Below are 19793 nucleotides of genomic sequence, written 5' to 3' on the forward strand. Positions count from 1 at the left end.
TAGGATAATGTCATTTTTCTTATTTCTGAAAAAATTAAAATGTCACCCATTAACCCATGTATGGTGCAGAGGAGTGGGGGTATAAGCCCTCTTCATACAGAGGTGGGGTTTGCTGCAAACCCCCACCACTAATACCCACGGGTATTAACTCCTCCTCCGGGCATTAAAATCTTGGTTCTGATCGTTCTGATCGTTTGATCGTGGGCAGTGATCGGCTGCCATGACAGACTCGGGTCTTCGTCAGACCCGAGGCTGTTTGTTTTCTGCAGATTTGTTACAATGAGCCAGTGCCATATACAGTAGTATTGCAGTATATGGTAGGAACAATCAGACCATCTAGGGTAAATGTACCCCAGAGGGTCTAATAAAAAGTAAAAAACCTAAAAATTCAAATCACCTCACTTTCCTTAAAACTGATATAAAATGCAATAAAAACAGTAAAAATCACAGACACAGTTGGTATTGTCGCGTCTCAAATGCGTGACCCCCATAACAGTAAATAGTGCCCAAATGTCCGAAACGAGACTTTTACATCATTTTAAATCAAATAAAAAAAATGGAATAAAAAGTGATCAAAATGTTGCACAGTCCTTAAAATGGTAGCAATGAAAAATTTGTCTCATTTCCCCAAAAATGACAACTCGCACAGCTCCGTACACATTCGTTCAACTATTAAAAATGTAATAAAACGCAATGAAACCAATATAAATTTCATATCACCGTGATTGTACTGAACCAAAGAATAAAGCAGAGGTGTTTTTTGGACATTTTTCCACATTTGGAAATCTTTTTCAGCTTCCCAGTACGCGGCATGCAATAATAAATAATGCCAGTTATGGATTTTTGAAGGTGGAGAGCAAGAAATGAGCGAAAAAACGCTGCGTCCTTAAAGGGGTTTTTCCACGAAACAAAGTTTAAGGCCCTATTCTGTGGATAGGGCTCAACTTGCTGATCAGTGGGGGTCTCAGTGCTGAGAGCCCTGCAGATCCCGTAAACAAGGGGTCCATTGGACCCCTCGCCGCTCCTCAGACCAATGGAGCAGACAGCCACTAATTACATCCGTGGATAGGGCCTAACTTTGCTTCGTGGTAAAATCTCTTTAAGGGGTTAAACCAATAAACTAGACCATGGAATTCTACAATTATACTTAAATCAAGTTATCCCCATCGGGTCAGAGGAAGTCAGAGCTCTGTTCAGTGCAATGCTGTTCAGCCGGCGCTTTGGGAGCCCTTAAATCATACTGCACTATGATGTGACTACAGTACAAGAAAAAAAAGGTTTAAAAATCCCAAAACTTTAGTTCATATTTTTAACCCCTTAACGATTTGGCCATTTTGCACCTTCTTGACATGGACTTTTTTGAAATCTGACATGTGTCACTTTAAGTGGTCATAACTTTGGACTGCTTTGACATATCCAGGTGATTTTGAGATTGTACTTCATGTTGGTTGAGAAATGTAAGCAGATCGACCAGCCAATAGCGGTGAATGTAAACAGAGGGGGGCAGCGAAAACCCCTTTGGATGTCATGTAAAATTGGTGGCTGTCACAGACATGGTGATCGGTATTACTGGCATCATAAGTAAAATTGCTGCTATTGGCTGATCTGCATTGATGAGCCAGTAGCAGCAATCATGAACTGTGGGGGAGGACAGCGAAACTCCTCTGGTCCACGGGGCAGGATGGATGATTGTCAGGAACATCTTGCCCCAATCACTAAAACGTTTCAGTAAGTCAGTTTGTTTATAGATTATACAATCTTTACTTATTTTTTGGCAATTTGGACAAATAAGGGCTTATTTTTTGCAAGACAAGATGCACTGTAAACAAACTTAACTTTAGTGGGTCTTTAGCTTATTGATGAGATTTTATTAACTAACATGTGGAGGAAAATAAAATCATCAATTCTTGTTTTGTTTTTTTTAGCATTTATTTCTTCCTTCACTTTTTTCTTTTAGCATTTTTTATGCCTTCACTGTAGCATAAAAATAATATATTATCTTTATTCTACAGATAACTACGATTCTGGTGATACCTCATTTATATAGTTTTATTTATATTTGTCCAATTTTATTGAAGAAAAATTAGAACAGAAAAATTGCATTTGTTTTAGTAATACCATTTTTACAGTGGTACCATTTTGGTGCTTGTAACATTTTTATATTTCTTTTGAGAACATTTTTTGTAAAGCAATTTCATAAAAAATTTAATTTTTTTTTTTTTTACCTCGTTCACTGAGCAGGTCCAATTATGATTTATTGTACAGATTATTACGGAACCGGCGATACCAAATACAGGCAGTCCCCGGGTTACATACAAGATAGGGTCTGTAGGTTTGTTCTTAAGTTGAATTTGTATGTAAGTTGGAACTGTATATTTTATCATTGTAATCCCAGCCAGAACTTTTTTGGTCTCTGTGACAATTGGATTTTAAAAATGTTGGGTTGTCATAAGAACCAAGATTAACACTAAAGCTTCATTACAGACACATTTGATAACTGTTACAGTTGTTTATTGTAGCCTAAGGGTAAAGTACAATAAATTACCAATATCCAGAGGTCCGTTTGTAACTAGGGGTCGTATGTAAGTCGAGTGTACTTAAAGGGGTATTCTCGTCTCGGCATTCACATTCAGTTTCATTAATCTTCCATATATAAACATTTCTTCAATTGGATGTTATTAAAAAAAATGTTTCTGTGTGAAGATAATTTCCCATAAACATAGCCATGTTGTCCCTTAGAAACGAGATGGCTTCCTCGGTTACGACCACGTCACATTTAGGCAGCAGTGGCCAGACATGCGCTATTGAGCCCTTTCTGACCACCTGGCTTCAGCGATCATCACTACAGGACGGCTGTGGGACATGTAGTAATTCTCAGATATTTCATATACAAAAACTTTTTGTTTATTTTTGCAATCCCTTCAGCAGAGGTGGCCGTATCCGAGGAAGCCATCTCGTTTCTAAGGGACCATACCACTACATCTATGGAAAATTATCTTCACACAGGAACATTTTTTTTAATAACATCTAATTGAAGATATGTTTATTAATGGCAGATTAATCAAACTGAATGTGAATGCCGGGACGAGAATACCCCTTTAAGTAGGGGACCGCCTGTACATGTTTTTCTTTTTTGTGATTTAGTGTGTTTTGTACTTTATTACTTTTGTATAAGGGATTTAGTGTTTCGGGGACTTTCACTTTCTTTTATTATTTAATTTTATTTAAAAAAAAAAAACTTTATTTATTGTTTTAACATTGTTCTTATTTTTAGTGACATGTTAGCTTGACCAAGTGATCTTCTGATCACTTGTTCAAGCTCAAATAGAGCTAACACAGTGCAATACAGGAAGCAGGGACCTGTCTCTCGAAATTCTGGCACGCCCACTAAGTGCCGCGGGGAGGGGCGGAAGGGTGGGGCCGATCCATGTCAAAAGACCTTTACACAAACTTCAAACATGACTGCGGCGCATAAGGGGTTAACACCTGCGATCGGAGGATCCTCTGGTCGCGGGTTTTAAAGACGGGTTTTAAAGAAGGGTGTCAGTTGCAATATGTTAACTGACACCCTTTCTGTATGGTGCCGGCTCCCAACGTGAGCCGGCACCTACCATGCGCCATAATAGTACTAGTGATATGTACAAGGATACTAGAGAATTTCAACAGAACATATCGAACGTATCTAATCATTTCAAGAATATACATGGGTGATCACTTACACATATGTAAACGTCTGTAAACATCATTGAATGTGTAACCATCCTAAAAAGAGGGGGGGGGGGGTTGTAAAAGATCAGTGCTAACATGTGAAGCATATTGGATCATCATCCTAAATACTAGTGTTCCATATGGTCTCAACTTTAGATCTGATCTGCTGTACTTTTACTGATTTTACATCTAGAACATTAAGAGTTAACCACACAACTGTTTTTTTCCCTCAGCTTTTACCTACTTGACTATTCCCTCCCCTTCCAGGGTGTTTCCCTCTATGCCATGCCGTTTTAAAATGTCTATGCGATTCTGTACACAGCACACGCTGTGTTCGAAATGCGTCAGCAGAAATTCTACTTTTTACTATTTTTCATGTGCACATGAACTTTTAACAATGTGGATTAAAGTTTTGGGATTTTAAACCACTTTTTTTCTTGGAGTCCCGCGCTGGAATCAATTGCTTCACATCTATCTGTCTCACTTGGAACGGCCCAACCATTATTCCATGCCTGTAAGTACTATATCTACAGTGAAATCTGCAATCACTCGGTGAGCAGGAAACAAAAGTTTTTCTCTTACGATGCAACTTCTCCCACCCTCAGCACTGTGCATGGTACCTGGAATTCAACCTTAACCTACAGTTAACTGTAATACACTATTGAGGATTGTTCCTGTAGATAAATTTCATTAATTCTATTATCACCATAAATCCTATAATTACAACGTTTAATTGGTGATGGTGTAATAATTGCTTCACATTATCTATACAATCAATGAGCATAGGAATGTAATGAACTCTGTGCACCTTCATAATAAGAGGAGAATGCCACATTATGGACAGGTGGATGACTATTCAGTGTACTCACCGATAGCTGTGTCCAGAAAACTGCTGGTGTACTTGTGTGCTAACATTATAAATTCGATTGCCCCCTCATCACTTACTACATAACCTTTAAAACCCCATTCGGAACGCAAGATGTCTGTTAGCAGCTTCTTATTGGCACAAGCTGGGATTCCGTTTACTCTGAAAAAAATCCAGAACTTATATAAATCATACAATAAGTGGGAATTTAAAGTATGCAAAAATGTGTATTCTCTGTCCCATTGGAAAGTTACTAAGAGAACTCTTTGACTTTCCTGGCTATTGTGAGAGCACTGCTACTAATATGGATACTGTTGGGGAAATATTACTATTATGGATACTGTGGGGGCACCAAGACTATAAATCCTACTATGGGGGTACCTTTACTGTATTGGCTACTGTGGGGACACCACTACTATATTGTGGCTGCATAGTAGTAATCTCTAGGGGATTATGAGAACAGTAATGGTTAAGAAGGTGAAAGAGATTATAATGAAGTGAGGATCCTAGCATTTTTGTATTGTTATATTTACAGAGCCTGAAATAGCAGCCATGTAGAAAAAGAAGCTGAAAGAGAGTCCTCTTTAAATCACATCCTCTGTAGGTCATCAGATTTACAGTAAATGCTTCCATTTTCAAAATGAAGCAGCTTCTCCTCTGTGCTGTGACTCTATGTTATCTTCTAAAGGGTTGGCCACTCTACCTCATGTTTTTGGTATTGTACATGTAAGTGTGGGGGGCAGGATATTAGACAATTTACCAATATACATCTATTGATAGTAGATTGCCTAGTATCCTGCCTCACACACATTACAAAAATACATGAAATAAAGTGGCCAACCACTCTCAGACTGGCATTTTAAACGCCAGTCTTAAATCCCCCCCCCCCCAAAGCTCTTGTCCTTGTATCTACCAAGATGCTTTATCCTCTTAATAGATCGGACTTAATCTCTACCAGGTTGGACCTATTTAGACCAGGTCTGATCTGGTGGAATTTTCTGCTATAGTCTCTGCCAGTTTTCAAGCAAGACAATAGTAAATTCGGTGGTTCAGGCGTTTACGCCCCTGCCGGCCCACAGCCTGCCCCACACTCCCAAAGTGATGGGAGGGTCATGGAAGCAAAAAAAACTGGTTGGGTGGGGGAGATTTATGTGCCTTCTCTGCCAGAAAACTGGTGCTGAAGGAATAATGAATCCCCCCCAGTGTGTCACAGTTATTGTGTCTTCATTCACTAGCTCAACTGCAAATTTACAATACCAAGAGGAGAACTCCCACAAAATGAAAATTTTGATAATGAGTCAAGATGACTATTCTATTTAAGATTTTTTCTGGTATGGGACCAATAGTTTCTACTAAGCTGTTGACCTCTCTACTCAGCAATTGATAAGGTAATTAGATACAATGATATATTGAATCTAATACTTGGTCTACATACCAACCTGTTATAACTGCACATAATGCTGTAGGTGCCAGCTTCAACGCAAGCCTGGAACTGTGGCAAAAATGTCATTCGCAGATCTCTCTCCTCCACCTGTGACGACAACAAAAAGTAAAGGTAGCATCCAGGACTAAACAATCATCCTAATAGAATGGAATCCAGATTTTTTTTTCCCAATAAAAGTGCATATAGAAAGAAGACAACAAGTATATTTGCACGCTTCAAATGCTTAGGTTTTTCCTTCATCAGTCTTGTTCACCATGCACGTCTTGTAAATGTGTTTCAAGAAAATGAATTTTTCTCCGTGAACAAGGACATTATCCCATCAGTTTTCACCCATTAAAAAACCAAAAAACCCTATTGATAATTGGAAACCAGTCCATGTCTTCTGGTTACATCTCTGGCTAGTATTTGGAGTATAGCTCACAGACTGTATTACCTTGGCATCAAAGCTAAATCTGGAAACAGGGATATTTTCAGGTCCCCCATGGGCATCAAAATGTTTACAGCCAGCATTGGCTCTGATATATCGAGGATGGTCTCCCTGTAGTCCTTTAACAAAAGCTGTGGCAAGAAGTCCACTAAGGTAGGGATCTTCACCATACGTTTCCTGTAGATAAATCATAACAAGTTATTATACCTGAAAAATACATTATTACAATGTGCCTGATCTCTTGTGCCCAAGAGACTGACTTCTAATTGTTGTGGTCCACCAAAGTATCTGGTTTCCCTGAAAATAAGACACCCCCACGAAAATAAGACATAGTGTAATATTTTTCAAGCTTAGAATATATAACTTCCCCAGAAAATAAGACCTCGCTCTCCCCGTCATACTTTAGAATTATTAGATCATTAAGATACATTAAGATATTTGCTATCAGAAGCGACTTGGACAAGAAGAGTTGAATGAAGGAAAGTGACCTTGCTTGGAGATTGGGACAAACAATTCTAATAAAAATTGATTCAGAAGAAATGCAGCATGAAATTCAGAGTTTGGAGAGTTATATGGATGTTAGAGAAGTTGTTGACATAATGGTCCTTAATTTAAAATGTTGCTTATTGTCAATAAATTCTGGGATTGTTAAATGTACCATAGATTGTGATACATGGAAATACAGTCGCAAGAAATTCTTGATGGAGTTCAGAGGATGTATGTGATGGCATGACTATAGTAGATGTAGATCTTTTTTGTTCAGCAATAAATGTAAATTCTTGTTCATGGAAAATAAGACCTAGTGCATCTTTAGGAGCACAGAATGATATAAGACACTTTCAGCATAGTAAGCGCATAACAATGTGTACTGTAACATGACCATATTTCCCAAAATGAACACTGGATCTGGACTCCTGGCATTATAGTCATGTTTAATCCTAGGACACCTTCCTTCTAAATAGATCTACAGCCCCTTACCAAAAAAAATAAACTCTATCACTGTGAGAGGCTTTATTTACGTCAGTGATTTCTGGAGCACACATATAGCTCACTGACTTCTCAATGTAAATAAAGCCATTAAAATATCTTTGCTTACATACCTGATTCCTGCCCCACAGAGGGTGTCTCATAATGTTTATCACGGGGCTGAAGCAGCTGAGTCCAGTGTGGTCATCATAATTCCCGACCGACATGAAGTAGTTATGTTTTGCTCTGACTTCAGTGGCTGTAGCATTAGCCACCTTAAATATCAATTCACTGCTGCAAGTACAATATCAAGAACCCAAAATCAAAACTTATTGTAAAGTAAAATTACAAACCTGAGGAAATTGCTAGAGACTACTGTCATTGTCTATATAAATGTTCTTTTCCCATTTTAAAATACCTGAATGATGCAGCCAAACCCAAAGCCTGGGGGTATGAAGTAGCATAACCTGGTGCCTGGGCATCTCCCCTTAAACATTCTGTGTTCCAGTTATAGGGCTTGATACCCAGATGGGGGATAGCAGGGGCAGGACCATTTTTCATTACACCACCCCTTGCCATCTGTAATTGATTGAATTAATTAAAATAATTATACCTGCAACATAATACACAATCCAAGCAAGTTATTTTATACAATAGCAATAAATGGCATAAAAAGAAAAAATGCATGTCTATAATAAACTATACTGTGTGTACAGTTAGGTCCATAAATATTTGGACAGAGATGGCATTTTTCTAACTTTGGTTCTGTACTTACCACAATAAATTTTGACAAAACAATTCAGATGTAGTTTAAATTAAAACTGAAAACCTTAACTTCCTGGGTTGAAACAAATGATTGGATAAAAAATTGAACTGAAAAGTAATTGGAAAAATTAAATAATTGTAAATAAAATGTATAAAATGTTAATTTCTAACACTTAGTTGAAAACAGTTTGTTGGCAATAACTGCATAAAGTCTTGGACTCATGGACATCGTCAGACACTGTGATTCCTCCTTAAGGGAAACTTGCCACCACATATTTCACAATACAACTAGTGATGGGTTCCCATAGAGCCCTATAAACTAAATGACACTCTTCTTTTAGCTACAAATTGTTTCCCTCACATCCTCATAAAAACAAATTTGTTATCTTACCTAGTATACATTCAGATCCTTAGCAAGTCAGATGAGACGTCCTACTGCTATTACTCTATCACAGTGGTGGCGAACCTACGGCACGGGTGCCAGAAGTGGCACTCTGAGCCATTTCTGTGGGCACTCAGACCATTTCCCCAGCACAAAGTTCACCAAATATGACCAAATCCACCAAACCCTCCTGCAGTCCCAGGCAACCTAAGAGATGCTGCTCTCACATTCTGGACCCACCATTTTTCCTATACAGAGAGACCTTGGAGAGAAGCTATAACAAGAGTCTGAATTTGCCCTCCTTCGTTCAACTGTATTGGGGGCTTCAGGGACGGATACGATTGAAAGATGTGGAAGAACAGGGAGCAATAAGTTACTTCTTAAAAAGCCATGTTGGCAGTAAAAAAGTGGATTTAGATTGTAGTTTGGGCACTCGGCCTCCAAAAGGTTCGCCATTACTGCTCTATCACTTTATGCCATGTGACCAAAGGTCCTTTAACCACTAACATTTGCAAAATGAACCCCATGCATATATCTAATCTTGAATATGTTTCAGTAATCAGGTGATAGAGATTTTTATCTAGGACTCAAAACAGTCCTTATCATTTGTAAGGTGACTTTCGTATTAACCCTTTCATGTGAGAAACAATCCGCAGTGCATTTGAATCGATCTACTCTGTTCACTACCCATCATAAGTGTCCACAACCACAATACTGTCAAAGGAACCTGTCCCCACAGATTCAAGAGGGATTCACAATGGATGCCGACACCTCGATTTACTGACCCCAAAGAAACTAGACACCTGAGTCTTCCACAAAGGACTCTACACTGAGTCACTGCCTGACTAGACTGACTCTATACCAAGTCACTGCCCTCAGACTGACCCTCTAAGTCGCTCTCCTTCAGACTCGACTAGTTCTTGCAGTCATACGAGACCACTCAGACTCCCCAAGGTGAGTGGAATGCATGCCCGACCAGGGCAGGTCTCTGCAAATCTCTGAGACTTACTTCTGTGGGCAACCCTTAATGACATAACTGTATCACTGACACTATGACAATCACAACAGAATACCTCCCACTCTAGCATTGCGGACATCTAAGGGTTACTCCTTCCCGTCTCACAGCTTCAGCTAATATCACAGACTCTCAGATCTTCCATCACTGTCCAGTCACTGTCAGTCCCCTTACAAGTGGTTCTTTGCCACAATTATAGCAAACATACTGTTATATATGGACATTTAAAGGCAAAGTACATAATATCACAAAAGGAGATGACCTTACCCAGTCCTTCCAGCCAGTGAAACAGAAGTGATAGTCAAGGCAGACAATAAAGTAGACTTACCCCGAGCGCTCTTTGTCAATTCTGGTCGCTGGCCGCCTGGACTCTTACGGAGGTCACCTTGATGGTCGAATTTCCATTCTAGTATGCCTACCCAGGGACGCCAATGAAAGAGATTTTTATCTAGGGCTTAAACCGCCCTTACTGCAGTTGCAAGGTGGCTTTTCGAATGAACCCTTTATAGCCAAAAATGGCTCCCCGGTACCGGGACAAGAGCACACCCAAAACACACCAGTCTCTTAGAAAATGCTGAATCTCTCCAGTTTATTAGTGCACAGCCGCATGTATAAAACACATAATATCATCAGCATAGGGGTCATGAAAAGGAGATAGAATACTGCAATGCTATTGGCCATAATGAATATCTCTCCATAAATTCACTTTCCCAAAACATGTAGTTGAACTCTACACATTATTTCTCACACCGAGCACTGTCTCCAGGGAGACAGAATGTTTATACTTATTGCCCTTGTGTTCTGTATAAGTCACAACATGGCCTTCACGCAAAGAAACTGAAGAAAAGATAAGGTAGCTAATGAAGACACAATCATTTCTAAACACTTTCACACAAAATGAAGTCTCCAGTCATTTCGATGGCTGTACACAGGTCAACCTAATGCCCGGCTAAGATTAACATGTCCACTTGATCTCTAAAATGGCGTCTTGTAGAGGAATATATCTTTAACACAGGTAAAACCAAATAAAAATGTGTCAGTGTCCAAATATTTATGTGTATACTATACATAAGCAAGGACCACTACCTGTAGCACCATTTCATCAAGATCAAGCCGATTAATCAGATCCTTCACACGCACATCCCAGGGAAGCAAGGGGTTACGAAAGGGATAATCCTGACCCAGACAAGCTGAGACTTGTAGTAGAAGTATGACTGGATACAGGATACTGGTATTAGCCATAGACAAAGTGATGGATTTCATTCTTCAATTCCAATTTAAAAGGTGGAAATGTAACCTTACATAGGCTGTCGTGAGCTGAAACTGGAGAATTCCATTTGACATTTATTTTTGGATAGCTGAACACAAAGGAGAAAAAAAGTAATTACTACAATTACAAAAACTATTCACACCTGTATGACTCACCTCTGTGTGTCTTAAAATGGATATTTCTATGATAGGTATTTATGACATACAAATCATTTAATTAGCTTAAAAACTCAAAAACACATTAGGGAAAAATTAAAACCATAAGAAAATTGGTCAACTGCGTATTTCTTTGTCAATTTTGCAGCATTTGAATTTTTTCCAGCTACCCAGTACATTGCACAGAATTTTGAATAGCCCAGAGGCGCCACAGGACAAGTACAAGGTGAGAGGACAAGTACAGCTGACAAATACTTACCAATCCTGTGTCCTGCACTGCTGGCGCCTCTGGGTCCTGACCTCAACGTATACAAGTGTGGACACAGAGCGGAGTGCCAGGAGAGGACCCAATAGATGAGATGAATGTGCGCTGTACATGCTCAGAAGTGAAGCTCCTCTGCTATAGATTAGAGGAATAAGGCACTGGGAAGGAATGTCCATATTTATCAGTGATCATTTAGTTGGAGCTGGAGTCAGAGTTCATGAAATTCAGAGTTGGAGTTAAAGGTTTGGCTTATCGATTCCACAGCCCTGTTGACACTTGGTGCCCCTGAGGTGTAACAGTGCTGTTTCCACCGGTGTAATATGTCTGACACATATACATACATACATACCCTCTGACACAGGTGGGGGGGGGGGGCTTGCGGCAATAGCCGGTGGGTGGTGCCAATGGGATGGTGGTATCCAGTGGGTGGGTCGAGGGGACAGTGATAGTCGGTGGGAGGGATGGGTAGGGGTTGCCGGCGAAAGCAGGCGGGGCGGGTGCCGGCCTTAGCTGGTGGGTGGGGTGCAGTGGCGCACTGGGGCTGGTCTAAAAATAATAAAAATAAACTCACCTTTCCGTCACTCCCCTGCAGTTCCGCTGATGCAGTCCGGCCGGCAGTGACAGCTTCGTGCAGCTCCTAGTTTGTGAGCCGCTGGCGTGAACAGAGTTGTCACTGCCGGCCGGACTGACTGCATCAGATAGTGGAGCAGCGGGAGAGCGTCGGAAAGTAAAGTTCATTGTTTATTATTTTTATATGCTGGGCAGGGGCGGCTGGCTGTATATTGAGGGGGGGCAGGCTGGCTGTATACTGAGGGGGCAGGCTGGCTGTATACAGGGGGGGCTAGGCTATCTGGCTTTATACAGGGGAGCAGGCTGGTTGTATACTGGGGGGGGGAGCAAACAGGCTGACTGCATACTGGGGGGGGCAGGCTGGCTGTATACTGTGGGGGGAGGCTGGCTGTATACTGGGGAGGGCAGGTTGGCTGGCTGTATAAAGGGGGGGCAGGCTGGCTGGGTGTATACTGGGGGCAAGCTGTCTGGCTGTATACTGGGGGGCAGGCCTGCTGTACACAGGTGGGGGGCAGGTTGGCTATACGGAGGGAATGCCTGGCTATATACTGTGGGGGACTGGCTGGCTGTATACTGGATGGGCAGGCTGTCTGTATACTGGGCGGACTGGTTGGCTGTATACTGGGGGCCGGCTGGCTATATATACTTGGGAGGGCTTGGCTAGCTATATACTGGGGGACAGGCTGGCTATGTTCTGGGAGGGACTAGTTGGCTATATACTGGGGGGGGGCAAGCTGGCAATATACTGGGGGGGCTGTCTGGCTGTATACTGGGGGAGGGTAAGTGGCTGGCGGTGTTATATGGCATAGTACTTATATTCCTGTACCTAGGGGGCAGTATAATAGTAGTTATATTTCTGTACATAGGGGCAGTATTGTAGTAGTTATATTGTTTTACATAGGGGGCAATATTATAGTAGTTATATTCCTGTACATAGGGGGCAGTATTATAGTTGTTTTATTGTTGTACATAGGGGCAGTATTATAGTAGTTATATTCTTGTACATAAGGGGCAGTATTATAGTATTATATTCTTGTACATATGGGGGGCCCCGCTTCTAAGTTTGCACTGGGCCCACTGGGGTCTTGTTACGCCACTGAGTATGATAGGAGTGAAGAATATGGGCAGGGCCGGAGTTAGGGGGTGGTAAACTGGGAATTTGCCCAGGGCCACCTGAAAGAGGAGACTCTTCTTTCAAATGAATCTAAAATTGTGTTTCTAGGTGTCAGGGAACTGGAGATATTCATGTTTAGGGTAAATTCATACAGCCATATGCCCTCCAGCAGCTGTACCCTGGAGAGGGAGAGAAGGTGACCCCTCCATAGAAAAAAGAGCTCCATGCTCTATCTTTTCCCTGTGTACGGTGCAGATCTGTGCCACAAATGTATGGCACCGTACCATTGCCGGGCCGCCATTGCCATCTATTTGCGGCCCAAATTTGCGGCCACATATACATCCCCCCAGACGCCCATTGGGAATGAGGCCTTAAAGGCCTTAAACTTGTCACCAGGGACCTCATTTTCACTAAAGACAGGTTGCAGAAGCCCATCACACCTGCAGAGCAAATCTGCCTTTCCTAAGCATTTGCATTACAATATAATTGTGTGCTATAACTTACCTTGCAAAATCCTGGGGTAGTCACAGAGGCTGGGCTTTGCTTTGGATGCCTTTCAAAAGTCTGAGTATTTCAGAAACTGCTGATCTACTGGGATTTTCACGCACAACCATCTCTAGGGTTTACAGAGAATGGTCCGAAAAAGAAAAAACATCCAGTGAGCGGCAGTTCTGTGGGCGGAAATGCCTTCTTGATGCCAGAGGTCAGAGGAGAATGGGCAGACTGGTTCGAGCTGATAGAAAGGCAACAGTGACTCAAATCGCCACCCATTACAACCAAGGTAGGCAGAAGAGCATCTCTGAACGCACAGTACGTCGAACTTTGAGGCAGATGGGCTACAACAGCAGAAGACCACACCGTGTGCCACTCCTTTCAACTAAGAACAGGAAACTGAGGCTACAATTTGCACAAGCTCATCGAAATTGGACAGTAGAAGATTGGAAAAAAGTTGCCTGGTCTGATGAGTCTCGATTTCTGCTGCGACATTCGGATGGTAGGGTCAGAATTTGGCGTCAACAACATGAAAGCATGGATCCATCCTGCCTTGTATCAACGGTTCAGGCTGGTGGTGGTGGTGTCATGGTGTGGGGAATATTTTCTTGGCACTCTTTGGGCCCCTTGGTACCAATTGAGCATCGTTGCAACGCCACAGCCTACCCGAGTATTGTTGCTGACCATGTCCATCCCTTTATGACTACAATGTACCCATCAAGAATCAGAGAAAAAAGTAGTGTGCCACTGACATGATTTGATTCAAAAAACATAACAAATTTTATTAATATTCAACACTGAACACAAACATGCATATAAAATCAATTAAAACTGTACCAAAGTACATACAATTGTCTACCATGTTATGCACTATGGTCGGTGCAAAAACAAAACACCTCCTGAATGGGTGGTATCCACCCAAAACCACCCCTAAACAATGAAAAGACACATATAAAGTGCAAGTGCATCTGTCAAGCTGCCATGGAAGTAAGGTTTAAGTCAATTAATGCCTCCTATGTAAACATGGTAAAAAGTCGATAAAGGTAATGGAGGCAAACCCTAGTACATATAACAAGTGACCTGGTAAACAAACCAGAGAAATAGCAGCATGCAGGCGGGGTGGTGGAATGATCAGGAGGTGGAGGGCTCCCCACGCGTTACGTCTCCAACTGGAGACTTCCTCAGGGGTAAAATGTACCCAACATCTGATGGCTACTTTCAGCAGGATAATGCGCCATGTCATAAAGCTGGAATCATCTCAGACTGATTTTATTATTTTATTTTGTCTTTTTTTTTTTTTGCGAAAATTCAGCGAAACACTGAACATTCAATCCTCTTCACTTACTGTGGCTACATATTAACTCCGCGACCCAGAACATGTCCATAAAGTTATATGTAACACCAAAAACACACACAGGTTCCGGAATAAAGTTTTTATTTCACACCATCCTCCATTATTTATACCCATGTTATGAGGTTCTCACTAAAATTCTTATGAAGCGTGGACGGCTAATACAATTGCGCACATCTAAAAGTGTCTTTTGCTATCTCATTAGCTTGGTTTATATATACACTCACCGTCCACTTTATTAGGTACACAATGCTAGTAACGGGTTGGACCCCCTTTTGCCTTCAGAACTGCCTCAATTCTTTGTGGCATAGATTCAACAAGGTGCTGGAAGCATTCCTCAGAGATTTTGGTCCATATTGATATGATGGCATCACACAGTTGCCACAGATTTGTCGGCTGCACATCCATGATGGGAATCTCCCGTTCCACCACATCCCAAAGATGCTCTATTGGATTGAGATCTGGTGACTGTGGAGGCCATTTGAGTACAGTGAACTCATAGTCATGTTCAAGAAACCATACACCAAAAGCTTGATCACGAGTGATATACCACTCAGAGAAATAATTTAGCAACAAGAAAATACTTTATTTGTAATATGCCAAATGAACTAACAATAAATACAATTACTGGAGAAGCAACATATGTTTAAAACTCTGCATAGTAAAGTAAATGGCTGGACAAAAGCCTCAAGGTAGGTGAGACAGTCATACAGGCTGTCATAGAGCATCAATGCACTGTAATGCAAGGCAGAAAGACAGTCAATGATAAAACATACAAAATAATATGACCATGACAGTAACAGATAACATACCCAATAATAACCAGCAGAGGAATGCCCCGACACGTGTTTCGCACTAGGTGCTTTATCAAGGGGAGTGCAGGAAGAAAGAACTTGTGCTTATTTAACTAGCTGAAGGACCAATCAAGGGGGACCAGAACTGAGGACTCAGGTGGAACGTATAGCGATTAACTACATGGGCGTACCTGAATACTGCATTCTTAACCCACACGGTCAGAACGGCGTGTCAGCCAACGAGAAGATGCCAAGTTACTGCACAGGCGTGATGACACGTACTCTCGTGAGATCACGCACTCGCCAGAAAAGTGTCGCTGGATTGAGCGACCAATGCTGCACTGTGAGTAATGAAAGCGGGATCTCAAGCTCCCTAAGGTATCCTCCTTTTATTTACTTCCCAAGGTACATAAACGCCTCATCAACCCACCGGGACGTCCCATTGTCCCACTGACTCTGATTGACTATCATCTACGTCCTTTGGTTGAGACCTTGCCATCCTATCTCAAGGATACCACGGATGCTTTAAGAAAATTTGAAGGTATACACCTTGACCCAGACATGGTTATTGTTACGTGTGATGTTGAATCCTTATATACATCCATTCGACACACTGATGGTATAGCAGCAACCAGGTTTTTCTTAGAAACCTCTAACATAGATCCTCATTTTGCAGCTCTTCTGGTATCATTATTGGAGTTCGCACTCACACATAACTTATTTCTTTTTAGGGATCTACTCTACCTACAGCTCCAGGGAACGGCGATGGGGGCGGCATGTGCCCCCCTCATATGCCAATTTGTTCCTGGGGCTGTGGGAAAGGGAGGTGTTTATAACTAATCCTTCGAAGTTTGTGGACAATGTATGTTTATACGCTAGGTACATTGATGATATGATCATGGTGTGGCAAGGGTCGGAATATGAACTGCACTAATTCATACAGCATTTGAATACCAATGAGAAGAACATCAGACTGACATATAAAGTGGGAAGAAAGAATATGGAATTTTTGGATATTCTATTTGACATTGATGATGAGGGAAATGTTGTGTCCAATGTATTTAGGAAGGAGACATCAAGTAATGCATTACTTCACGCAAGTTCCTCTCATTCTCCCAAACTTATAGACAGTATACCAATCGAACAATTTCTTAGAATAAGAAGACTTTGTTCCAACAAAGCGAATTTTGAGAACCAGGCCATGGATTTGCGACAGAGGTTCCAGGAACGGGGCTACTCAAATCGATCTATTGAGAGCCGGTACCGACGGGCAAAGAGGACAAAGCAGGAGGATCTTTTGGTACCAAGAATGGAGCCCAAGAAACGAGACACTAAGGTGAGATTTATCACTACTTTCAACTCACAATGGAAAAGAATGAAAGAGATTTTGATGAGGCATTGGCAGATCTTAAGGATTGATCAGACCCTTCAGCAATATATACAAACAAATCCATCCATTACTTACCGTCGATCCAAAAATTTAAAAGATCTCCTGGTCCGGAGTACCCACAACAGTCCATCCTGTTGTAATGCGTACGGATCTCGTGGGCCGAAATGGGGGTATCGTCCATGTGGTGACTGTGTGGCATGTAGGAATGTTGAAACTACCACTGGTTTTTTTGATTCCACCAGACAAAAACAATATAGGATCACACACACGATAACCTGCACGACGATTGGGGTAATCTACTTCGCCACATGTCCCTGTGACCTCATCTAAATAGGTCTGACATCTCGTGAACTCCGACGGAGACTTCGAGAGCACGTTCTGGGTATTGAGGCAGCCAGAAATGAAATGGATCTGAACAAACTGAAGACTATTCCCCGTAACTTTAAGGAACATCACCAATGCGATGCATCCAAATTGAAGGTGAGGGGGATAGATCGGGTCTTGATAGATGCCAGGGGTGGTAATTGGAGGAAAGTGTTGGCCCAGAGAGAGACCAAATGGATTTATCTCTTGAACACGGTTACCCCGCATGGTCTCAATGAAAATCTGAGCTTCGCACCATTCCTATAACTTTTCTTGCTGTTCTTATTAGGACTTCCTTCCAAGTGTAGGTTTTAAATTTTGTTTTTAATTTACTGTCTTGTTTTTTCTTTTGTTTATTTGAACTTGTGCCTTTCACTTATTATTTTGTTTTCAAAGCTAAAACTTTGGACCATTTCTTTCATCAGTTCCAGGACCATTTCTCATTCCACTGGCCCAAGGATCAGTCTTATACAGCCTTAATTTCCCCCTCACCCCCATTCACTTTCACGAGTGTTTCACTGGGTTTTGCACAGCACTGTGTGTTCACGCCTTTTCCCTTGTATATTTCATTGAATTACTGTTCTTTTTTCACTGTTGTTTTGCGCTCTTTTAAAATTTGATGCATTCATTATGAAGCGCGTAATATGTTCACTAATATTTTATTCAGCATTCTTAATATTGTATACTCATCTTGTGTATTTTAAGCCTGTATGTCCATTTCATGTATCTATTGTATGCAGTTTGAGGACTATCTGCACTGTATAAAATCAGTATATTAGTACTTCTTCACTGTATTGTCAGGGCATCTTTGCAATTATGTCTTTGCATACATTATGTACTCTTTTTGCACTTTAAATACCATAATATTAGGATTATACAGCTGTTAGTATAACTTTATAATTATGTCTCATGCACTTTTTTTCCATTTTATACATTGTCATGCATATGCACTTTGCACTTTTTTACATTGACTGCTAGTTCTATATTTATTTTACTTATGAGTATTTCATATGCACCATGCACTTTTTTCTTAGCCAGGGGCTATTCTTCAATTCTAGTGTCGCACGGACTGATCGATCCAGCGACACTTTTTCCTGCTGCGCATCAGCACAGCTCACTAGCGAGCGTGAGATCCCGCTTTCATTACTCACGGTGCAGCATTGGTTGCTCAATCCAGCAACACTTTTCTGCGCAGTACCTTGGCGTCTTCTCGTTGGCTGACACGCCGTTCTGACCGTGTGGGTTAAGAATGCAGTATTCAGGTACGCCCATGTAGTTGATCACTATACGTTCCACCTGAGTCCTCAGTTCTGGTCCCCCTTGATTGGTCCTTCAGCTAGTTAAATAAGCACAAGTTCTTTCTTCCTGCACTCCCCTTGATAAAGCACCTAGTGCGAAACACGTGTCGGGGCATTCCTCTGCTGGTTATTATTGGGTATGGTAACTGTTACTGTCATGGTCATATTATTTTGTATGTTTTATCATTGACTGTCTTTCTGCCTTGCATTACAGTGCATTGATGCTCTATAACAGCCTGTATGACTGTCTCACCTACCTTGAGGCTTTTGTCCAGCCATTTACTTACTATGCAGAGTTTTAAACATATGTTACTTGTCCAGTAATTGTATTTATTGTTAGTTCATTTGGCATATTACAAATAAAGTATTTTATTGTTGCTAAATTATTTCTCTGAGTGGTATATCACTCGTGATCAAGCTTTTGGTGTATATTTATTACCTGATTGTGGCTGTTCTGCCTGCCCATGACAATCAGGTTTACTTCTTTTGTATGTTAAAGAAACCAGTCTGAGATGATTCCAGCTTTATGACATGGCGCATTATCCTGCTGAAAGTAGCCATCAGATGTTGGGTACATTGTGCTCATAAAGGGATGGACATGGTCAGCAACAATACTCAGGTGGGCTGTGGTGTTGCAACGATGCTCAATTGGTACCAAGGGGCCCAAAGAGTGCCAAGAAAATTTTCCCCACACCATGACACCACCACCATCAGCCTGAACCGTTGATACAAGGCAGGATGGATCCATGCTTTCATATTGTTGACGCCAAATTCTGACCCTTCCATCCGAATGTCGCAGCAGAAATCGAGACTCATCAGACCAGGCAACGTTTTTCCAATCGTCTACTGTCCAATTTCGATGAGCTTGTGCAAATTTTAGCCTCAGTTTCCTGTTCTTAGCTGAAAGGAGTGGCACCCGGTGTGGTCTTCTGCTGCTGTAGCCCATCTGCCTCAAAGTTCGGCGTACCTTGGTTGTAACGGGTGGCGATTTGAGTCACTGTTGCCTTTCTATCAGCTCGAACCAGTCTGCCCATTCTCCTCTGACCGCTGGCATCAACAAGGCATTTCCGCCCACAGAACTGACGCTCACTGGATGTTTTTTCTTTTTCGGACCATTCTCTGTAAACCCTAGAGATGGTTGTGCGTGAAAATCCCAGTA

General features: G+C 41.5%; 1 protein-coding gene across 2 annotated transcripts in view; it reads right to left on the minus strand.

The window, feature by feature from the left end:
- The window catches only part of LOC140118650 (uncharacterized), a 40199-nt gene that overhangs the window by 19172 nt on the left and 1234 nt on the right, over positions 1–19793 (minus strand). Inside the window, exons 1-7 of one of the 2 annotated variants that reach the window (XM_072136815.1) lie at positions 10659–10764; positions 9901–9987; positions 7829–7989; positions 7545–7704; positions 6451–6621; positions 6013–6104; positions 4578–4735 (exon numbers count right to left, since the gene is read on the minus strand). In XM_072136815.1, coding sequence (XP_071992916.1) covers positions 4578–4735; positions 6013–6104; positions 6451–6621; positions 7545–7704; positions 7829–7989 — 742 coding nt within the window. In that variant the 5' untranslated portion in view covers positions 9901–9987; positions 10659–10764. Of the gene's footprint in view, positions 1–4577; positions 4736–6012; positions 6105–6450; positions 6622–7544; positions 7705–7828; positions 7990–9900; positions 9988–10658; positions 10931–19793 lie in introns of those variants that run through there. The other variant, XM_072136812.1, reaches the window with a different exon arrangement.

This window comes from Engystomops pustulosus, chromosome 2 (genome assembly GCF_040894005.1).
Source record: "Engystomops pustulosus chromosome 2, aEngPut4.maternal, whole genome shotgun sequence".
Lineage (NCBI taxonomy): Eukaryota > Metazoa > Chordata > Amphibia > Anura > Leptodactylidae > Engystomops > Engystomops pustulosus.